The sequence below is a fragment of the Chaetomium fimeti genome (assembly GCF_033439085.1).
Source record: "Chaetomium fimeti strain CBS 168.71 chromosome Unknown B0H64scaffold_8, whole genome shotgun sequence".
In the NCBI taxonomy this organism is placed as follows: Eukaryota; Fungi; Ascomycota; class Sordariomycetes; order Sordariales; family Chaetomiaceae; genus Chaetomium; species Chaetomium fimeti.
In genome coordinates this window covers 976609-993749 of record NW_026944336.1, presented here as the reverse complement: position 1 = coordinate 993749, position 17141 = coordinate 976609, and the positions used below count along the sequence as shown (strand labels likewise).

Sequence of the window (17141 nt, the reverse complement as noted above, 5' to 3'; positions counted from 1 at the left end):
GTGTCGAAGTGCGGCAGTGGCAAGGGGAGAAGATTGCGACCGCTATGTGAGTAGTGTATAAGTACCGAGACCGAATACCTAGGTTGGTGTGACGCCAGGCCCAGAATGGTATGTACGAGCGAACGAATGAACTGGTGAGGAGATGCCAATAGAGAACGAAAAGAGGATCAGAGTTCTATTCTCGGGGCCCATTTCCCAAAATCCATCAAATTCAGATTCATTCGCAACGTGGGGGTGGCTCCTGCCACAACTACCTAGGTCCAACGGTCGACCATAGACACGTTCCTTCCCGTCAAAGCCGTCTCCGACAGGCTTGGTCCGAGTCTCCAGTCCCACTTGTAATTACCTAAACAACTTGAATCTGGCAGGTCATGCGACATGCATAATTGCCCATCCCCCGTTACATCGCCCGTCGTTGACCAAGAAGGCCGTGAGCCTACGTCGTACGTGAGGTGTGTTCGTATCGACATCCGGACACATGTGGTCAACTTGAACCAATGCTAATTACTGCCCGACGATGACATGATTTGGTTGGAAACCTGGAAGGGCAGGCCCTCCTCACATCAGTCGCCGCCCATGTCGCTTGCCGGTTCCAGGTTTGCGTTCGATTCGCACCCTTCAAGCGGATCTAAGGTACATAAATATGCCCTTACTCCCTGGGGGTCGATTGAGTACCTGGCCCGTCGATGCGAAGGGCGAAGGGTCGAATTGTCCAACGCGGCATTCACTACCTGGTAGTTACCTTGGTATTCCCCACTCCTCCCTTAGGCGCATACTTGGTTGGGGGGGGGGGGGGGGGGGGGGAGGGGGCATTGAAGACGATTATTTTACGCGAAGCGCTGTAGCCGCGAAAGCGTGCATGGAAAAACTTGGTAAAACATAAGGTACTATGGTTCGTTTCGTAGTTCGCCTGCGTCATTTAACGGGACGTCGGCGCCCAAGCCTACGCCAAGTTGCGGAGCAGGAGTCAAGCCAAGTTGAAGTTTGACCACTTACATTCTCAAGCGAAGGCGTTAATGTACGAGGGGGTAAAGACGAGGTCCATACGGGTTTCTCTGTAAACAATGCCGCCACTGCCGTCTCTTCCACCAGGGGAAGGACGTGGGAAGTTCTCTCGATGCAGCTGCCCGAAAGGGCCAAGATTGGCGATGCTCATGCATCAAGATGGCCCAATAGTCATGCCGGCTCCAAGGTTCTCAGCTCCCCACAGGCAGAGCCCAAGACAAAACAATTTGTAACTAGCTCACGCTCCGTCCCGCTCCCGCTGCGGACTCGTCCGTTTTAGGCCGGCTGCCGCTCGTAGCATTGGAGGATGGTAGTCTGTGATCGCATCGCATATGCCGCGATATGCCGGTTTTGAATCGGGCCCCAACCAAGCCTCTCAAGGCGCGTCGGATGTAACCCGTGAGCAAGCGCGAGTCGTACTAGTAGTGCGGGGGGGTCGCAGTGGCGCTGGGGGATGCGCCGTGGTTGTTTTGGTTCTTTCATCACAAGGTGGATTCAGATACCAACCAAGATTCCAAGACTGGGCCGAGGGGAGGGTTGGGCGAGCAAGATCAGACCATTGTGGCAGGGGAATATTATGGACCGCTGGGTTACCCTATCCATGTCTTGAGGGGGGAAACGAGTGTGGGAGGGAGTGGAGTGGCAGCGAACTATGGGCGTTTTTCAACGACAACGGTTGGCGTCTAATTAACCAGTGACGATTTGCTCAAAGGACCAGAGCGACGATCCCGAAGTTTAACACAGCGTCTAGAGCAGTTTCAAATTCCCCTCGAGTACGGAAGTGTATAGCGGCAATTACCTAGGTAATAATCAGTGTGTTTGCCTTACCCAGCTAACCCAGCAAGCATCGCTTCAACGACGAGGCATAAGTCGTAGAGCAATACCGACTTCGGGACTTTGAAGCCGGGCGAGCGAAAAGCGGCGAGTGCTTACTCCAGCTCACCCCGAGCTCAACCGGCTCACCCCGACTAGGAGAAGAACTGAAGCCATGCCCGCAAAAGTGCCATATTCCCGCCTCTGGGTCTAAACTAAACGGCGTGGCTAGCAGGCCCCAGACTGTTCCTCAGGATGCCCAAGGACCGCCTATCATGAGCCGCAATTCGATCCCGGACGCCCTACTACCAGACCTCGCCGTTGGTTCGTCTCAAGCCCTCGAGGGCACCAACTCTGCTGTTATAGGCGCCGTCGCTCTCTCCGGCTTCTGGGATTGCAGCGCCCTACCTCGGAGATCGACTTATTCGTGGCTAGCTATAACTTTCGAGTGGCCAAGAAGTTCGCGGCTAGCGATATCGGCTATTTTGGGATGTATAACTCTACAGGTATAATAATAGTCTGGTATAAGGGGCTGGATAGGTATAAGTATAAAGTAAATATCTAGGAGCTAGGGTATATCCCGTCCGTTATCTATACCTAAGCTCAACCAAACTTTGAATGATGTCTTGAATCCCGTCTCGGCCATCCTGCGGGGGCAAGCAACCTGCGGCGAATGAACATCGGACGGAGTCGGGCCACCCTTGGGGTCTCATCCGGATCAGAACAGCCACGCTGCGGGAGAACAATGCTGTATCTTCCTACTACATGTACACATCACTTGATCGCCACTCTTTCTGATGTATGACTCAGGAATAGAAGAATGCAGAATAGGTAGGTAGGTACTTTAAAACTACGCCAAGATGAAGTGGTTTGGGGTCAGGAAGTCGTATGTTGAGTTTCGCGCCGAGGACGTCCAGGCCTCCCTCAACCTGAAACTACATGTACATGCAAAGCGAAACAAAAGTGGCAAGGGTCACAAGGTCGTCATTCCTAACCCCATTACTGCCTGCAGCTTCGAAATCAAGAAGGTCGCCACGCTCCGCATTGCCGCTGACATTGGTGTTGGTTATATGTAATGCCAGCATCGATGGCCAAGGCCATGTAACCTGGGGTGTCTCAGCCAAGCTGACCAACCCGTCTGTGTGGAGAAGGCGTGTGATAATGTTCAGGAGGCCTGTCAAGATGCCATGTACGTCTTGCTGCATGTGCCCAGCCCCGAATTCCCAACCTAAGCGTTTCAGGGGCATTAACAAAAGAGATTGTGACAGCTCGCAATGACATGGATTGGCGCCTCCATACAGTCGAGCCGAGCTGAAGTCTCGGAATGCACCGCGCAGCAGTGTCTAGTGTGCCTTAACCAGGCCCGGACACGCAACCTTGCCGGATGCAGCGGTTGATGTGACACACTGCAGTGCGTTATCACTACCCACCTCACCAATCACCAATACTGAACATCACCTTGACCCCGCATCGTGTAAGTGACTGCGATGCACTCATGCGCGTGGAGCTGCCTCTTCCCGCCCTCTCCTGCTTCGCCGATGAAACCTACGGGGTTTGTTCGCCTCCCCGCTCCGCGTTTAAATCGTTTGACATGCGTCCCCTAATCTGCTCACCTCTTCTTTGGAACTGTTCAACTGAGGCCAGCTCGTGCGAAACTTGGGACGGAAAGAGACATCTGGCAAACATCTGGCGCCATGCTCATCACTAGCATCTCGTCCCTCGCGGTGTGGTCTGCCGGGGCTTTCGTCGCCTGGTACGTCGTCACAGCTTTGATAAGCTTGTACCGAACGCGACACATCCCCGGCCCGTTCTTGGCCCGCTTCTCCTACGTCTGGCATCTCTACAAGTTCGCCCTCAACGGGCACGGCGGGCCGCTGTACGAAGACCTCCACAACCGGTACGCCGATGGCGGGCCCTTGGTCCAGATTGCGCCTGGCTACGTCGTCACCAACGACCCCGACATCCTGCGGCGCATCTCGGCGCCGCGGAGCCAGTACCCCCGCCACGAATGGTGGCGGGGCGGCCGCTTCCACCCGGATTACGAAAATATCGCCTGCCTCATCGACACGGGGGAACATGACGCCATGAAGGCCAAAACAGCCAGCGGATACAGCGGCCGCGAGGTCGGCTCCGACTTTGAGGTCGCCATTGACGAGCAAGCCCTTGCGCTGATGTCCCTCATCCGTCGCAAATACCTCTCCGTGGCCGACAATATCAACGCCATCGACTTCTCCGTCCTCACGCGCTACTTCACTCTCGACGTCATCACCCGACTTGGCTACGGCAAAGCTTTCGGCCATCTCGACAACGGCGAAGATGTGGTTGGCTACATTGAAGGCGTCGACGACGTCATGAAATTTATGGCCATTGTCCTCGACGTGCCTCTTATCCGCCGGCTCGTCTTCACCCCCATCGGCCTGCGTTTTCTCGGCCCCAAGGCAACAGACCGCACCGGCCCCGGCCGCGTGCAGGGCGTCATCCACAAGATCGTGTCGGAGCGCTTCGAGGAGAAGAACAAGTCCAAGACGTGGAACGACATGGTCGGCGGCTTCATGCGCAACGGCCTCACCCAGCACCAGATCGAAGGCGAAGCCAACCTGCAGATCCTCGCCGGCTCCGACACCACTTCCAACGCTCTTTGCAGCGCCATCCTCCACCTCGCCACCAGCCCGCGCGCATATTCCAAGTTCAAGGCCGTCATCCGCGACGCCATCGCCTCGGGTCTCGTCGCCCCCGATAAGCCCATCACCTTCAAGGCGGCGCTCGAACTCCCCTACCTTCAGGCCGTCATCTGGGAAGCCCTGCGCATGCGGTTTCCGGCCAACTACGGCCATTACAAGAAGGTACCCCCGGGGGGTGACACCATCGATGGCATCTTCCTCCCCGGCGGAACGGCCATAGGCCATAATTCCATGGCGGCGACGCGCAACGCAAAGGTGTTTGGCAAGGATGTGCATGTGTTCCGGCCGGAGCGGTTCATGGAGCCCGAGTGTGATGCCGAGTTGAAGGCGTATCGGACCAGGAGCGTGGATATCCTGTTTGGTGGGGGGAGGTGGATGTGCAGTGGGAAGCAGATTGCTATGTTTGAGCTGAATAAGGTTATTTTTGAGGTGAGTACCTTCCTGGGTTTGCTGACGGATGGTTGCGAGAGGAGGAAGATGCTGACAGTGAATAGTTGATGAGGCAGTTTGACTTTCAGGTTGCGAATCATCAGAGGCCGTGGTCGGAGCTCCACTATGGGTTGCCGAGGTTTGTGGATAGTTATGTCAAGATTACGGAGGCGGATGCGAGCATGTCATGATGAGAGGAAGGAGGATAAGGTTATATGTGGACTGAACATAGGGTTTCTATTTGGAGATTGACTCATGACCTGGAGGGACGCACGTGAAACTACATGTATTGACTGGAATAGCATATGGGAGCATATATCGGGGCAACAAGTAGCTTAGGTACGAACTGAATCAGAATGACATATTGCAACAGGTCAAAAACTGACAATAATTAACATGCACCATGTGTTTAAAACCCTGAGCCAAACCCAACACAAACGCCCCTTTCACCCATGACTGGCCCCCAAAGCCCCATCGACCACCGTAGGTATACCAGGTAGGTAGCTTATGGTATGTCGTGGAAACTGGAAAATGCGCCGCCACGAGGCGTCCAGTGTGAAGGCAGCCCGTCCAGCCAATCGTATCGCGATCGATCATGGCCAGGCAGGCATCATACAGGTTTCAGCTTTGGGAATTTACCCCTGCTCACGCGGCGTCGCGCGAGCGGGTGAGCCAAAAGGGGCGAGTACTTACCCCGGCTCACCCAGCTTACCTCCAGCTCACCCGGCTCACCCCCATTGGCGGGTATATCGGAGCTATGTGTGTAAGAGTACAATATTCCCCAGGGGGTTGTTGTCTTGTTCTTCAAGTTGTTGGCCAGAAGGCGGCGGCGACACATTCCCTTTACCGGCAACTGTGTCAAAGGGAACAAAGGTCCTGCCAGTGTCGTCGGCCGAGACAAGATGCTCAAACGCTAAATTACTTGCATCCTAGGAGTACACCGCGGTGTGCGCTGGCGTCGAGCTAGGCATTGGCGCGGCAGCAGGATCCGCCAGCGACTCGGAGTTCCAGTTTGGCGGAGTAAGGCCGGAGCCGGAAGTGGACTCGGACACGGAAACGGAAACGTACCCGGACGGGAGTGCATCGTGATGCACTGCCTGCCAGTCAAGCCCGGCGTCAGGGGCGGAGCCAGCGGCAGATTCGAGCTATGTCGCTGTTCGAGTTTCAGTCCGATTCTCGAGTTCGACTGATCACCCGTGGCTGAGTGCGGAGTGCGACGTGTCGTGTAACCGACCAACGACAAGCCGGTACTTGCCAACGGTTCGTTGGGGGCCGGCCTTCAACTGCTGATGCTGACTGAATGGTTGGAAGTTCGCAGCGCGGGATAAGCTAAGGTACCTCTAGATAGTGTAATACTTTACTAGACAAGTTTGTGTAGGTAGTAATTGCGAACCCGAAAGTCATGGTTTCAATGTTATAGAGTCGACAATTGAAGAAATACCCAAACCGTTAACCTGGGTAGCTGTCGTCCCTGTTGTATCTAATTAGATACCTCTCAACTGAGCAGCAATGAAACGCCGACATATGTCACATATGAGCCGCCGTCAGTGCCTAAAAAGCAGATGAACCGTCTCTTGCACTCCACTGTCCGTAACGCGCGTTCCGAAGAACACTGCAACCAGCCTCGTGTAATTGCGGGCGGAATTCCGCTCCGGATTGTAGGCACCAGGCAGCTGCAGGTTGTGCGAGCCAACTGCGCGGCGAAAGGGACATGCATGGATGTGCGTACACCTGTTGGTCGACCTTAAAACGGGACAGGTGCCTGTCTCGCTGCAACTCTGCCCAGTTCCCACGCACAGCTCTGACTCTCGGATCCCCTTTGGTTCATTGACTGAAAAGAGAGCACCGAGCAGTAAAAATGGGCACTCTGAGCTTTTTCGACCTCACATGGACATGGTCGCCATGGCTTCTCTGGGTGGCCGCGTCCGCGACTGTGGCCTCTGCGATCGGACGCTCGGTCTACCTGCTGTATTTCCACCCGGCTGCAAAGTTTCCCGGCCCGAAGCTTGCCGCCATATCTTATATCCCCTATTGCTACCATTGGTGAGTGGACGGGCTCCAGTCATGACAGCCGACACAACACTGACTCCTTCTAGGATTCGAGGGCGATATCCCTGGTTTCAGGAGCAGGTGCTCCGAGAGTACGGCCACGTCGTCCGCGTGGGACCCAACGAGCTTGTCTTCTTCACGCCGCAGGCGGCCACCGACATCTACGGCGCCTCGGTAAAGCACCAGGAGGTGTTTCTCAAGACGGACCTGATGGACTTTGGCGCCGGCGACCTGGGCTTCATCTGGGAGTCGGACCCGGCCAAGCGCAAGGCCGTCGCCAAGAAGATCCTGCCGGCCTTCAGCAGCAAAGCCACCAAGGAGAAGGAGCCTTTGGTCCACGCATACCTGGATCTCTTCGTCCGGCGAATGAAGGAGGTCGGCGGCCGCCCCGAAGGCCTGCCGATGAACGACTGGCTGCTGTGGCTCGCCATCGACATGGCGGCCGACCTAGCATATGGGCGCGAGCTGACTCATCTGAAAGACGGCAAGACGTCTGACTTTGTCGAGACAATCCGCGGCACGAGCTTTGTTGGGACATTGGTCCAGCTGTCCAAAAGGGTTACCATTATCGGGTTGCTGGCACCCGTCTTCGTCCCGCTCCGAGTGATGCGGTCCATCCCTGCCGTGTTCAAGGCCAACAAGGCCGAGGTGCAGGCACGCATCGACAAGCGAGGCAAGACGAAGCACCCGGACTTCATGGACTACATGATTTCTCCCGAGGACCCGCCACCGGCCAGCAAGAAGGAGCTCACCCACATTGAGCAGGTGGCCTTCCAGATGTTTATTGCTGGCTTCGACCCGGTGCAGGTCGGTTGAACCGAAAATATATGCCTTGGTTGTTGGGTTCTCGTCCGCTGACACTGAAGTTCCTGGGGGAGTACCAGATCACATTTTACGCCGTCCTCTTCTTCCTGTTGAAAAGTCCAAAGGCCAGGGCGATCCTGACCGAGGAAATTCGCAGCGCGTTCGAAAGCTACGAGGACATCACCCCGGAAGCACTAGCCCGCCTCAAGTATCTCAATGCTTTCATTCACGAGACGCTCCGCGTGCACTTGACCACTCCGACCGGCATGCCACGCCTCAGCCCGGGTGCTGTGGTTGATGGGGTCTATGTACCAAAAGGGGTGAGTGTCACACGGCCTGCTTCCGTCTCTCTGTCTCAACCCGAGTGCCTGGCTCGCTTTTTTCTGACCAAGTCGACGCTCCCAGATCGTTGTGCAACTCAGCTCCTTCACGGCCATGAGACACGAGCGCTACTTTGCCGACCCCCTCGAGTTCCGACCGGAGCGCTGGCTGCCAGCCGACCATGCGCTCTACGACACGCGTTATGCAAACGACAACCTCAAGGCCTTCTTCCCCTTCAGCCTGGGTCCGCGCCAGTGCACGGGGCGCGAGATTGCGTGGTCGCAGACCCGCCTGTTCCTGGCCAAGGTGCTGTGGACGTTTGAGCTCGAGGGCGTCAGGGGCCACGACAAGTCGTTTGATGACGACTTTTCCGTCCACGTCATGTGGAACCGACCCGAGCTGTATGTGCGCTTCGTCCCCCGCTAGGTGCCGCAGTGCTGCTCGGCAGGATCCAGTCAGGATTCTCCCAACGGCTAGACCGCGCCGCAGTTTAAGGGCGGGGGATCTCCGAGTGTGTCGTGTGGTCGGGCTATACTGAGGGACTGTGGCCGTGGACATGTATATACTACTAAGTTAGGTACTGCTGAGAAAGACGGTTATACGTAAGATTGCTTTCATTATTGCAGAGTCCAGAGGAGGGGGATGCCCTCTGTCTATATACAGAGAACGGTTACAGGGGCTCCCTTGCCCTCCGTGTCTTGTGGCCTCTACACCCATTTCAGCACTCCCACTCAGAGCCGTAAGACATGCTTCAATGCCTGCTCCCCCCTCTGTGGCTCGGAGAGCCCCCCCCCCCCCCTTTTTTCCTTCTGGGCGCAGTTGCCCGCGAGTATAGCTCCCACTGGTTCAGAGCTCCTACTGGCTTAGAGCTCTGTATACCCCTGTAGTTCCTTTACAAGGCCCAGTGCCGCTCTAAACTGTAGAAAAGCATCCTTCGCCAGCGGCTTCGTTAAACCATCAGCTACTATCTCTACTGTGGGTATAAACTGTACGGTAATCTTCCCCTCGGCTACCTTCTCCCCAACGAAGTGTTGTTGAATGTCGATGTGCTTTGTCCGTTGGTGGTTGGCTGGGTTTTTGGCTAGTGTAATAGCCCCCTAGTTATTAGAGTACCTAGATAACGATAGTCTTCGGCTTAGTGTTGGCTAGCCCCTCTAGTTCCTTAAACAGTTGTTATAGCTAAATAGCTTCCTTTACAGCCGGTATTTACCCTATATATTCGGCCTTATTTCTATAGGGCCAGCACCTTATAATTAGGATTATTACCAGGATAATATCTACTGTTACCACTATCTATAGAGCTGACTATAATTAATATTCTATAAGGCTTTATACTATATATAAGAAGAGAGAGATTGGCGAGTAGGATATATGTAAAAGAGGAGGTTAAAACGTTCTAGGAGGAAGAGAGTTAATACGGAAAGGTTAACTACGGTATAAGGAAAAGAAGAGAAGAGGAAGCAGAATAGAGGAAGGGAGAAGGGAAATTTGTAAACTTATATATAGGGCGGGGTTACCTAGGGAATACAGGCAGGTAGTATGGTATAGGCTTATAGGAGGAAGGTATATAGCGAGGAGGATATAATACGGTAATTTGCACATTAAGTCTACGATTTCCTGTTCCAGCCGCCGAATTTGGCTGGGCAGTGCCGCCATTTTCGGGGGCCCCAACAGTGCAGGCCGTTGGGGCCATAACCAATCCGGTAACACGGTGCCTGCAGCCGACCCGTCCCTCTGCTCCCTCCCTAGCCCACAATAAGGGAAGTACGTTGGAAGCGTTACATTAATTCAATCTTGTGAAAAACAACGCAACCTAAATCAATCACCCCATATCTTCTATCGAACAGGCAGCACCCAGCACCCGGTACCTGGACTGATGACAGCCGACAGTGGGATGCCAATCATGCAACTACACAGTAATCAGAAACAGGCAGTGTGACCGACCGACGGTGAGCAGCGCGCGCCCAACAATCAAGCAAACAAACAGGTTCGACATACCCGCCTCAGCTATTACATACAGCCCCAGGATACTCCCCGAGACGTGTCATTCCCTCTTGCCTGGGTACTGTAATCAACCTTGTCTATGGAGAAGACCGGCACCAGCACCCCGGAAGAGGCGGTTCGCCCGCTCGTGGCCAGCCTGAGCATCAGCGGCGCGACGAACCCGCCCGCCGCCCACGTCCCATCCCCGACTCATCGCTCGACGGCCGAGGATGGCGGGCTGCGTGAAGCCTGCCGGACCGGTTGCATCGCCGCCATTGACGCGGCGCTTCGCCTCGGCACGTCTATCAGTACCGTGCCCGTTGCCTCGGTTGTGCCCAAGCGCAAGCCCATTGCTGTCGTCGGAGGGAGCACCAGCAGCGGAAGCAACAGGGAGGACGGAAAGCCGTCGACGGTCAAGGCCCTCACGCTCCAGCTCGCCGCCAGGGGCCGTCAGGTCGACACGTTCTCGCACCTGCTTTCCATCGGCGCGCGCCTAGACGAGCCCGGCACGTCGGTCGCCTCGATCCGGTCCCTGATCCGGCTCGTCACCCGGGGACCGGACGGCCCCGCCCTGCTGCGTCTGTTCTTGGGAGCCAATCTTGCCCACCAGCTCGACCAGGAGATGCGCAATGAGGCCCTCCTCGGCCTGATGCAAGGATGCAACCCCCCGCCACGCTCGTCGTCACCGGTCCCGGCGTTTGATGAGCGTGTCGAGTTCGCTCGCGCGCTGCTCGACGACTTCGGAGCGAGCCCGGATTTCTTCCGCGGCCCCGCACGCCGCCCTTGTACATCGACCCTCTCCGCTGCCGTGCTCACGCTCTCGCCCGACCTCGTCCGCCTCCTGCTCGATCACGGCGCCTGCCCTGACGGACCGCCAGACCTGCAGCGGCAGCCCGTGTCCGAACGGCCGTTCCATGTCCCCCTCTGCGCCTTGGCACACGCCTTGGCCGGGTCGCTGCTGGACCCGCCCGCCCAGGCCGCCCTCCGGCAGATTGCCGACATGCTACTGGATCGTGGCGCCGACGCCAGCGTCTGCGTGCCGTATCTCGGAGCGTCACGCTGGTTCATGTCCTTCGCAAACCCGCTGGTCGTCTTCCTAGACGCAATCGACTGCTGGGACGACGACGGCGGCGGCCCACAGGCTCTCGATGCGCTCCGGTTCCTGCTGGACCGCGGCATGAGCCCCGACCGCCCGCCAATACACGCTTCCCAGGAGCGATGGCGCCCGGACTTGCCCCATTGGGTGCTGGTGTCCAGAGGGTCGGTCCGTCGTGACCCCGTCACGGACCTGCTGGACAAGTGGGGATTGGCCAAGCTCGCCTCGCCGGCCTTTGCGTCGGCGCTCGAGATGCTCGCAGCTTATCACCCCAGAAACAGGGGCGGAATCGAGCGCGTGGCCGAGGTCCTCGCCAAGTACGACTACTATAGACCGTCACCTGCCTCTTCGTCGTCATCGCTGTCGTCCGCCGCGGATAACACTACAATCATCATCCCGCAGACGCAGGAAGATATAATCCTCGACGCCTGGAGGCGCATCATATCCTCGACCGCGCGCCTGCTCAACCCGTTCAACCTAGGCGAATTCTTCTACGCCTACGCCTTTACCAAGGCGAGTTGCCCGCGGTCCGGGCCGCAAGGGCGCCTGGGGTACCACGGGGCCGGGGCGCACAAGATTGGCGACCTCGCCACGACGACGGTTGTCGCGCTGCTCGCCGCGGGCGCCGATGCGAACCACCGCCACCGCCGGTCCGAGACAGAACCTTGGCGAAATGATGCTTGGCACGTAGAAGTCGGCCCCATGGCGCTGCACTCCATCTGCCGCTGGCTGGCCGGCCACCCGCCCAGGGCGCCGCACGACCCGCCGCCCAGGTGGCAAAGAGACTGCCGCGGCGTCCGGCACACGCCCGACCGCGCAGGATTCGTCCGGTTTTTGGTGGAGGAGTGCGGTGCCGACCCCCGCGCCAGGTTCCAGGGCCGGACCCCGGCTGAGATCCTCGTGCAGCTGCGGCGGCCCGAGCTCGATGCCGAGGAGACTATGGATGGGAGGTGGGGGAGGCAGATGGAGGTGGTTGCCTCGGCGAGAAGGGAGCTGGTGACGTTCCTTGAAAGTGCCGCTGCGGAGACGGCTTGATGTTTATTAATTACACAGTACACAGTAGTACGTCAGCTGTTAGTATTATTCTCTGAATGAATGTCCGGCCCCTTGCCTCTCAGTCACAGTTGCGCAGAGAATTCAATTTCCTCCTGGCCTTGCATTGACCTTGATTTTGTCACACTGGAAGGTTCTCTGGACTCAATTACCGTGTAATATTACGCGGCCTCTCACAAGAAGCCCCGAGGAAATGTCAGTCAGTCAGTCAGTTTCGGCCCCCCACTCCAGTTCACTCTGATACGACATACCACCACTCTGATACTAAGTCGGGTACCCCCCCTTTGGCCCATCCCCCCCTTTGGCCCATCCCCCCTTTGGCCCACTTTGTATATCCACACCGCTCTTTCAACCCAACCTCTTCAACTTACTATAACTCGGTTAATCTTTGGCCAAATAAGCCCATCTTTTGAATATAACTCTGTTAGTTCAAGATGCGTTAGCCCATCTTTTGAATATAACTCTGTTAGTTCAAGATGCGTTGTATTGAACAAGATTTGCAAGATACAATTGACGAATACCGGTACGGCCGTTGTTCAATGCGAAGTATCTACAAGGACTTCGGCATCCTACGCTCTACTCTTCGCTACCGCATCTAGGGCACCTAGAGCCGTTTAACTGCGGCCAAACCACTTTAGACCCTTAGCCAGGTACAAGAAGATCACCTTGCACAATGAGTCTTAACCTAGCAAGCCCTCGGCGTTCCACCAACCCACGCACAGATCAGGGAGTTCGCCAGCCGAGTACTCTAGGTATAAGGAGTAAGCCGTATAACTGTCGGAAAAGGCTGGATAACCCGGTTCATGGGTAGGAACCTAGTCCTTCGAACCTCGCGAGCTCGTAAGACAGATTCGGTCCGTATCAATGGGGCCACTAACTCAGTTATCCGTAATCGGTGGGTGAGCCGAAGCTATATAGCTATCTAAGAGTGCGATATTCCCTCCCATCCCCCCTCACCTAACTGCCCTCCGCCGCCTTCGCATCCGCCAGAATATCCTCGGCCGCCTTCGCGCTCAGCATCATGGTCGGACAGCTCGGGAACGCGCCCGGCACCACCGGAAAGGCACTGGCATCCACCACCCTCAGCCCGGCCACGCCGCGGACCCTGAACTTGGAGTCCAGCACCGCCAGCGGCTCGCCGTCCCCGCCGATCGCACACGTCGACGTCGCATGGTGCGAGTACGCCTGCAGCTTGAAGTACTCGGCCTGCGCCGCGTCCTCGCACGGCTCCTCCCCGGCGGGGCACGGGTGCTTCTCCTCGAACGGCAGCACGGGCTCCCCCGCGGCGCCCCACGCCTCGCGCAGCAGGTTGGCGCCCTCGACCAGCTCGAGCAGGTCCTGCTCCCCGTCCTTCTCGAAGAAGCGGAAGTTGATCTCGGGCTTGTCCTGCGGGTCCGCCGACACCAGCCGCACCGACCCGGCCTGCGACTTGGGCGCCAGGTGCACCAGCGCGCACGTGTACTGCGTCGGGCCGTGGTAGGTCGGGAAGCCCGGCCAGAACCCCTCGAACGAGAAGGCGCCGCACCACGTGAAGATGTTGCGCTTGGCGGTCGGCGCCGAGGGCGTCCGGAACAGCAGCGTGATCAGGCCGGATTCGATGGGCGCCGCCCCCATCGCAAGCAGCGACCCTTCGTAGTTGTCCCCCAGGTTCTCGCCCACCCCGGGCAGGTCCTTGACCACGCGGATCCCGAACTTGGTCAGCTCCGCGGCCGGGCCGATCCCGCTCAGCTTGAGGATCTGGGGGGAGTTGAACGCGCCGCCGGCGACGATGACCTCGCGGTTCGCCGTGATCTGCGAGAGGGGGGCCGTGGTGCCGTCCACGTGCTTGGGGTCGGCGCGGTACAGGGAGGCGCCCTCCATGACCTCGACGCCGACGGCGCGCGGGACGGTGGCGTTGTCGAACAGGACGCGCGTGACGAGCGTGTGCAGCTGCACCGTCAGCGGGTAGCCGGCCGGGTCGGCCAGCGTCGCGCGCACGTAGTTGTTGGGGCTGCTGCGCTTGCCCTGGCTGTCGGCGTGGGTGACCATGTTGTAGAAGGATGTGGTTTCGTCGCTGCCCACTTCGTTGATGTCGCGGTTGACGAGGTCGGCCGCCGCGTCCGGGTCCTGGCCCGTGAGCTCGGCGAGCTTGCGCAGGATCTTGGTGCCCGGCAGGCTGGCGTTCTGCGCCCAGCTGTTGTCGGCTACCGAGGTGGCGAGCCAGCCTGGCGTGTGGTGTTAGTCGGGGAGGATAAAGGGGCTTGGATTCAGGGGTTAAAGGAAAAGGCCAAAACGCACCATCGTATCCGTGGGTTTCGTCTCCCTCGGGCAGGTACTCGTTCCGCTCGATCATCTTGAAATACTTGCGCATGTTTTCGGCCGACCAGCTCTCATCGCCTGTTTTGTTGACGATGATGTTCCAGTCGTCATCTGCGGGCATGGAACAGACGCCGGCGTTGTGCATGGCGCACCCGCCCAGCACGGCGGCGCGCGGGTACTGGATGCCCAGCAGCTTGGCACCCTCTGGGGGGTCGAGGCCGACGTAGAAGGTGCCGTCGCCCGTGTCCCAGGTCGTGTGCTCGAACTTGAGGTCACGCTCTGGGTCGTCCGAGTGCTTGACCCAGAAGTCCCACCGCGTCAACTCGTCGTTGGCCGCCTCGTTGAAGTAGGGGATGTCAGTGTACGTCGGGTTCTCGCCCTCGTCACCGCCCGCGTCGATCAGCAGGGTCGAGTACCCGGCTCGCGCGAGGTCTGCGGCCAGCGGCCCGCCACCCGGTCCGCTGCCGACCACGATGTAGTCGTAGGATGTTGCGGCCGGTGCTGCTATGGCTGCCGAGGCCGCGAGGGCCGACAAGATATGGTAGCGCATGTTTGTCTCGTGTTGGAATCAAAGGTTGACTGGCAAGAAACCCGTTGGGTACGGGGTGGGACAAACGTCGTCATTTTGTAGTGGTGAGCCCATGGCCAGCACGGGCTCTGAGGGGTCAATCTCCAACAGCAATATGCTTTCAATTCCGGATATTGAGGGGCCGCTGACCATTTCTCCAAATGCTCCCAAGGAACTGCTCATATCTGGTGAGATAACCGTTGCAGTGGCCGGGTTTGGTGATGCCATCAGCTTTGTCATTGGCTCTGGCTAAAGTGAGCACATGTGCGGAGGAAAAAGTAGGAACCATACGGCAATCTGTAGTTAGGTAACAGGAGGTCTGACCACGACCTTATTAGGCGGCGGGTATTGCCTTGGCGGTTCCGGAAGATTGGATATTGAGTAGTGATTGTCGAGGTCCTGGGGGACATATACTACAGGGTACCATCCGGAGAATGCTGCTGGCGCCATTTGCCATTGGTTCCTCGGTTTACAAACGGCATATGCAAGCTTCGAAGTGCTCCCGAGTCCGAGGTGAGCGAACGCGGCCGGCGTTCAAGGACCCTCCCGGGCAACTTCCGGGTGTAACGGTTCTCCTCTTGAGGGTGACATTGCGGGACTTGAATATATCACCCAGTCTTCCAGAACATTTTGACCGCCGAGAACTAGGCCACCGCTAGGCTTAAGTGAGTTTCTGGGGTCTGCAGACTTGGTTACCTAATTACCCAAGTGGTTGTCAGTTCCCTACTAGGTACCTACCTACCATGTTGGTGAGAACCTACGCACGCTTGTCTTTGAGGTAGCAACTAAGACAACTTCGTCCTACACTATAATGAAAGACGAGACCGCCTCTGGGAAAATGAAAGCTGTATCCCCGGTCCGACACCAGCAAAAATCCAGAAGCTAGTTGTTCCGTGTTGTTTTCATGTCTCTCCTTAGGAATATCCCAAACAAGGCTTCGTTAGCTAAGTCACCATTGCTAAAGGACCGCAAGGCCCCGTGATAGATGTATATGATGGGGGATTTTGCGACTTACCATACGGTCTTCTTCAGAACCAAGTGTGCAGTCCTTTTCACGGCAGAACCCAGATGGCGCCCTACAACCGGTTGAACATGAAGTATATGCGCGAAACACGTTCAACTGACAACAATAGGGACTGCCCTCTCAGTCTGTGGAATTTGACGCCCTCGACTCACCGTAAGCCGAAGGGAAGTCGCGGTCTCGCGACATTTGCTGAGAAAAAAAGAGGTTAGCATCATCTTTTTCTCATAGTGCCTTTTTTCATGACTCCTTTCTTTCTGAGACTTTTTTCTGCAGTTCCAATACCCTCTAAAAGCCTGCGGATCCACCGCCGGATGGAATACCACACTCTTAAAACAGAAGAACTTTGCTTGACGTCTCCAACAGGCATACCTACTCGCTACCATAGGGTCATGTTATCCGCGCTCATACCTCCAATCATTCTCATAATGTTAGTCGAGGATGTGAGAGATTTACCGGGACGCCTAGTTCGGGGTTCGGTCAGCAGGTAGTATCGGTAGGAAGACTCCGGTCAACGTGTGGGAAGAGTCACGGTGTCTTGGTAAGCCCCTGACCCAGGGATAATCACAAGTTTCACGACTCCGAGGAGAGCCACCATCCGCCAATTCAACCAAACCTCGTCAGAAAACATGCGATCGGGGTGTTCAAAGTGCCGTGTCCCGATGTTTTGACGGGATGGGGGCTAAATCCGAGTCAAACGCCGGAGAGATTGCAACGATGGAGACCTAGCCGCCGTGGAAGGATTCTATGACATGATGATGGTGTAGGGACACAAGCCACAGAGTCCGACCATCGCATCAGTGCTGACCAAATTCTGCGGCCAGAGACACACAAAAGCCACCACACTTTGTCAGCAAGACAACGTACTCGCTCCAAAAATACAGCTTCGCATCTCGTTTGCTTCCGGATTCCTGATTAATCGGCCTGCTTTGTCACATCGCTTCTCTGTGTCCACAGTTCCTAAGCCACTGCACCGGGGATGTCTTGGCGTATCTCCGACCTTAATTCCGGCCCCCTGAG

The 17141-nt window shown here is 57.0% G+C and overlaps 4 protein-coding genes across 4 annotated transcripts; 3 read left to right on the top strand and 1 right to left on the bottom strand.

The window, feature by feature from the left end:
• Positions 1–3286: 3286 nt before the first annotated feature.
• Positions 3287–5309, top strand: B0H64DRAFT_408719 (cytochrome P450). Its single transcript, XM_062804670.1, has 2 exons — positions 3287–4928; positions 4994–5309. The coding sequence occupies exons 1-2, from the start codon at positions 3513–3515 to the stop codon at positions 5117–5119; spliced, it is 1542 nt and encodes a 513-aa protein (XP_062655525.1). The 5' UTR covers positions 3287–3512; the 3' UTR covers positions 5120–5309.
• A 1411-nt stretch (positions 5310–6720) lies between these two features.
• On the top strand, positions 6721–8724 carry B0H64DRAFT_408716 (cytochrome P450). The gene is made up of 4 exons (XM_062804669.1): positions 6721–6971; positions 7025–7784; positions 7862–8101; positions 8187–8724. Exons 1-4 carry the CDS (start codon positions 6787–6789, stop codon positions 8526–8528), a joined length of 1527 nt encoding a protein of 508 aa, XP_062655524.1. The 5' UTR covers positions 6721–6786; the 3' UTR covers positions 8529–8724.
• A 1179-nt stretch (positions 8725–9903) lies between these two features.
• B0H64DRAFT_408714 (uncharacterized protein) lies at positions 9904–12299 on the top strand. The gene has a single exon (XM_062804668.1). It carries the CDS (start codon positions 10186–10188, stop codon positions 12214–12216), a length of 2031 nt encoding a protein of 676 aa, XP_062655523.1. The 5' UTR covers positions 9904–10185; the 3' UTR covers positions 12217–12299.
• A 538-nt stretch (positions 12300–12837) lies between these two features.
• B0H64DRAFT_408712 (uncharacterized protein) lies at positions 12838–15513 on the bottom strand. The gene is made up of 2 exons (XM_062804667.1): positions 14512–15513; positions 12838–14438 (listed from the first exon to the last, which is right to left on the bottom strand). The coding sequence occupies exons 1-2, from the start codon at positions 15080–15082 to the stop codon at positions 13192–13194; spliced, it is 1818 nt and encodes a 605-aa protein (XP_062655522.1). The 5' UTR covers positions 15083–15513; the 3' UTR covers positions 12838–13191.
• Between the last annotated feature and the right edge of the window lie 1628 nt (positions 15514–17141).

Excerpts from the sequence above, each read along its gene's own strand:
- B0H64DRAFT_408719 (XM_062804670.1), top strand. The coding sequence starts at position 3,513 with ATGCTCATCACTAGCATCTCGTCCCTCGCGGTGTGGTCTGCCGGGGCT. Across the intron at positions 4,929-4,993 it reads TGAATAAGGTTATTTTTGAG|TTGATGAGGCAGTTTGACTT; the intron begins GTGAGTACCTTC and ends GACAGTGAATAG.
- B0H64DRAFT_408716 (XM_062804669.1), top strand. The coding sequence starts at position 6,787 with ATGGGCACTCTGAGCTTTTTCGACCTCACATGGACATGGTCGCCATGG. Across the intron at positions 7,785-7,861 it reads CTGGCTTCGACCCGGTGCAG|ATCACATTTTACGCCGTCCT; the intron begins GTCGGTTGAACC and ends GGGGAGTACCAG. Across the intron at positions 8,102-8,186 it reads GGGTCTATGTACCAAAAGGG|ATCGTTGTGCAACTCAGCTC; the intron begins GTGAGTGTCACA and ends CGACGCTCCCAG.
- B0H64DRAFT_408714 (XM_062804668.1), top strand. The coding sequence starts at position 10,186 with ATGGAGAAGACCGGCACCAGCACCCCGGAAGAGGCGGTTCGCCCGCTC.
- B0H64DRAFT_408712 (XM_062804667.1), bottom strand. The coding sequence starts at position 15,082 with ATGCGCTACCATATCTTGTCGGCCCTCGCGGCCTCGGCAGCCATAGCA. Across the intron at positions 14,439-14,511 it reads CGAAACCCACGGATACGATG|GCTGGCTCGCCACCTCGGTA; the intron begins GTGCGTTTTGGC and ends ACCACACGCCAG.